Raw genomic sequence first — 2527 nt, 5'->3', positions numbered from 1 at the left:
GGAAGCTCTCCCCACACTCCAGGCACTTGTACGGTCTCTCTCCCTTCTGGGCCCTGCGCTGGGAGATGAGGCTGGAGAAGTCCTTGCAGGTCTTCCCGCCGTCTGGGCACGTGTGGGGTCGTTCTCCCGGGGGATTTCTTTGGTGACGTCTCATGCTGTTAGGACTTGCGGAGAAAAACTAACTCTTCAACCGTGAAGTTGTACAGTGGGTGTGTTTATTCAGCGCTGGACGCATGGGGGATCGCTCCACCACAAACATGCGCACTCTCCGTCGCTCTTGCCTTGCTTCTATGTTACAAGGTATTGCATATTTACAAAACACCTATACATATACATAATCCATCCCTGCCTCTCCTCGCTTCTTATTGTAATTAGGTCTCCTCCCCTCTGCGTCTGCGCGGTGAGCTCCTACGGTCCTGGGCAGACGTCGTAAAGATGAAGTATCTCCTCTTCCTCGCAGTTGAACTTTTCACCCTGCCGCTTCGCGCAGTCTCTGTTGCTCCCTGGCCTCTGGGAGCCAGTTTGTGCTGGAATTTGGGATAATTTTTTGCTGACACATGCATGTTTAGGGGAGGAAGGGGAGACTTCTATTCAACCAGAAGATAGTAGCTTGGCAACACAATCAGCACCCGGCATGTCTACGCTCACAGCCCCCAGCCTTGCACAGGCCTAAAGTTTGATCTTTCTGCATCCCCTAAACTTCCCATATCAGTTACTCAGCGGAAGATCTTCCCACCCTGGGGGCATTTAGAGGTCCCCCGCGTGGCGCGGGCTTGCTGGTGGCTGGGTGGGTGTTCTTCCCGCCATCCCCTTGTCCCGGCGCTGTCTGCTCCTCCTTGCTCTCCAACTCCTCCTCCAGCACCGGGGGTGCTTGTCCTGGCTCCAGCTGGGTGCTCGGTGCCTGCAGGAGAGAAATCCATTGCACTCAGCCATCGCCACCCACCGCTCCCCCAGGGCTGGGACATCCCACGCTAAACCCCCCCAAGGACTCCCCATGGTGAAGGGCTGCTGATGGCTCCTGAGGTCACTTAACTGCCGGAAGGTCATCTCACACAGTGAGCAGCTGTACGGACTCTCTCCGGTGTGGATGCAATTGTGGGTGATGATGTTTGACACAGAGGAGAAGCGTTTCCCACGCGTGGGACAGATAAAGGGCTTCTTCTGGGTGTGTGTCCTCTGGTGAAGCCGGAGGTTTGCTCTCTGCGTGAAGCTCTTCCCACACTCCCAGCACTCATAGGGCTTCTCTCCCGTGTGGGTCCATCAGTGACGCTTCAAACTGGTGCGCCAAATAAAGCGCTTCCCACAGTCCTCACGCTTGTACTGCTTCTCTCTGGACCTACTCTGCTTTGCTTGCATCTTCTTGAGGGACTTCACCACCCGGCCCTTTGAAAGAGCATTTTCAGGGTTCCCTTGTTCCGTGGCTCCCTTGCGTATCATCAGGATGCTGATGGCCATTGTGCTCCACGGCCACCTGGGGCTCCTCACATGAAGAGCAGCCACCTCCTGCATGGCTCTGCCTGCTCGGCTCCCTCCCTTCCCCTCTCCTCCTTGCTCTCCAATTTCACCCCCCTGACACCACCCCCCACATTTGGGAGGACCAGGGATGGAGATGGGGAAGGATTGGGCTCTTGGCTGCTTTCACCCCCAGCGGTTGAATCTGGGATTGAGTAAATAAGAGAAAAATTTCTTAAACCTGTGTGTTGAGGTAAAAATAGTTCAATAGGTGGGGTCAGAGAAAGAAAAAATTCACAGGGCATCATTCTCCCCCACCCATGGGGGGATGGATGCCCAGCCTGTTCCTGACCAAAAACTGGCTAATCACCACCCCCAAACCCCCTCCTTCACATTTTATTGCTGAGCACAATTTAATACAGGTTTAAGCCTCCACCGAGGACTCACCATTGTGGACGGATTCCTGATGCTTCCTGAGGACACACTTTACCCGGAATCTCTTCCCGCAGTGGGAGCAGGGGAACGGTCTCTCTCCCGTGTGGATGCGATGGTGGGTGACGATGTTCGATTTACAGGAGAAGCGTTTCCCACACGTGGGGCAGGGAAAGGGCTTCTCCTTGGTGTGTGTCCTCTGGTGACGCTGGAGGTTTCCTCTCCGTGTGAAGCTCATCCCACAATCCTGGCACTTGTAGGGCTTCTTTCCCGTGTGAGTCCGTCGGTGATGGCTGAGGTTGCTCCCAGAGGTGAAGACCTTCCCACACTGCTCACACTTGTACTCCTTCTGTCTGGAGTTACTCTGTGGTTGGGTTGTGGCTTCCAAAGGGTCTTCAGCGTACGTCCCTTTGAAAGAGCATTTTCGGGGTTCCCCCGTTCCGCGGCTCCCTTGCGTATCACGGGGCTGCTGTTGGCCATCGTGCTCCACGGCCACCGTGGGGCTCTGGGGCTCCTCTTGGGGCCCTTGCAGCATCCCCCTCTGCTCTTCCCTGGGCTGGCACTGCTCCTCCTTCTGCTCCTCTGTCCCAGCGCCTGTGGGGGGCCAAAGGGGCTCAGCTGGGGGCTCTTAAGGCACATGAAG

At 56.0% G+C, this 2527-nt stretch overlaps 1 protein-coding gene across 2 annotated transcripts in view; it reads right to left on the bottom strand.

Annotated features, from left to right (window-relative positions):
* LOC113490869 (zinc finger and SCAN domain-containing protein 2-like) overlaps nt 1-2516 on the bottom strand; it is a 5227-nt gene extending 2711 nt beyond the window's left edge. For both annotated transcript variants that reach the window (XM_026867475.1, XM_026867476.1), the window contains exon 1: nt 1900-2516. In XM_026867475.1, the coding sequence (XP_026723276.1) occupies nt 1900-2419 (520 nt within the window). In that variant the 5' untranslated portion in view covers nt 2420-2516. The remainder of the gene's footprint in view (nt 1-1899) is intronic.
* Nucleotides 2517-2527: the final 11 nt, after the last annotated feature.

Source organism: Athene cunicularia, unplaced genomic scaffold (genome assembly GCF_003259725.1).
Source record: "Athene cunicularia isolate RWA unplaced genomic scaffold, athCun1 SCF_53, whole genome shotgun sequence".
In the NCBI taxonomy this organism is placed as follows: Eukaryota; Metazoa; Chordata; class Aves; order Strigiformes; family Strigidae; genus Athene; species Athene cunicularia.
This window is presented reverse-complemented; position numbering and strand designations above follow the sequence as displayed.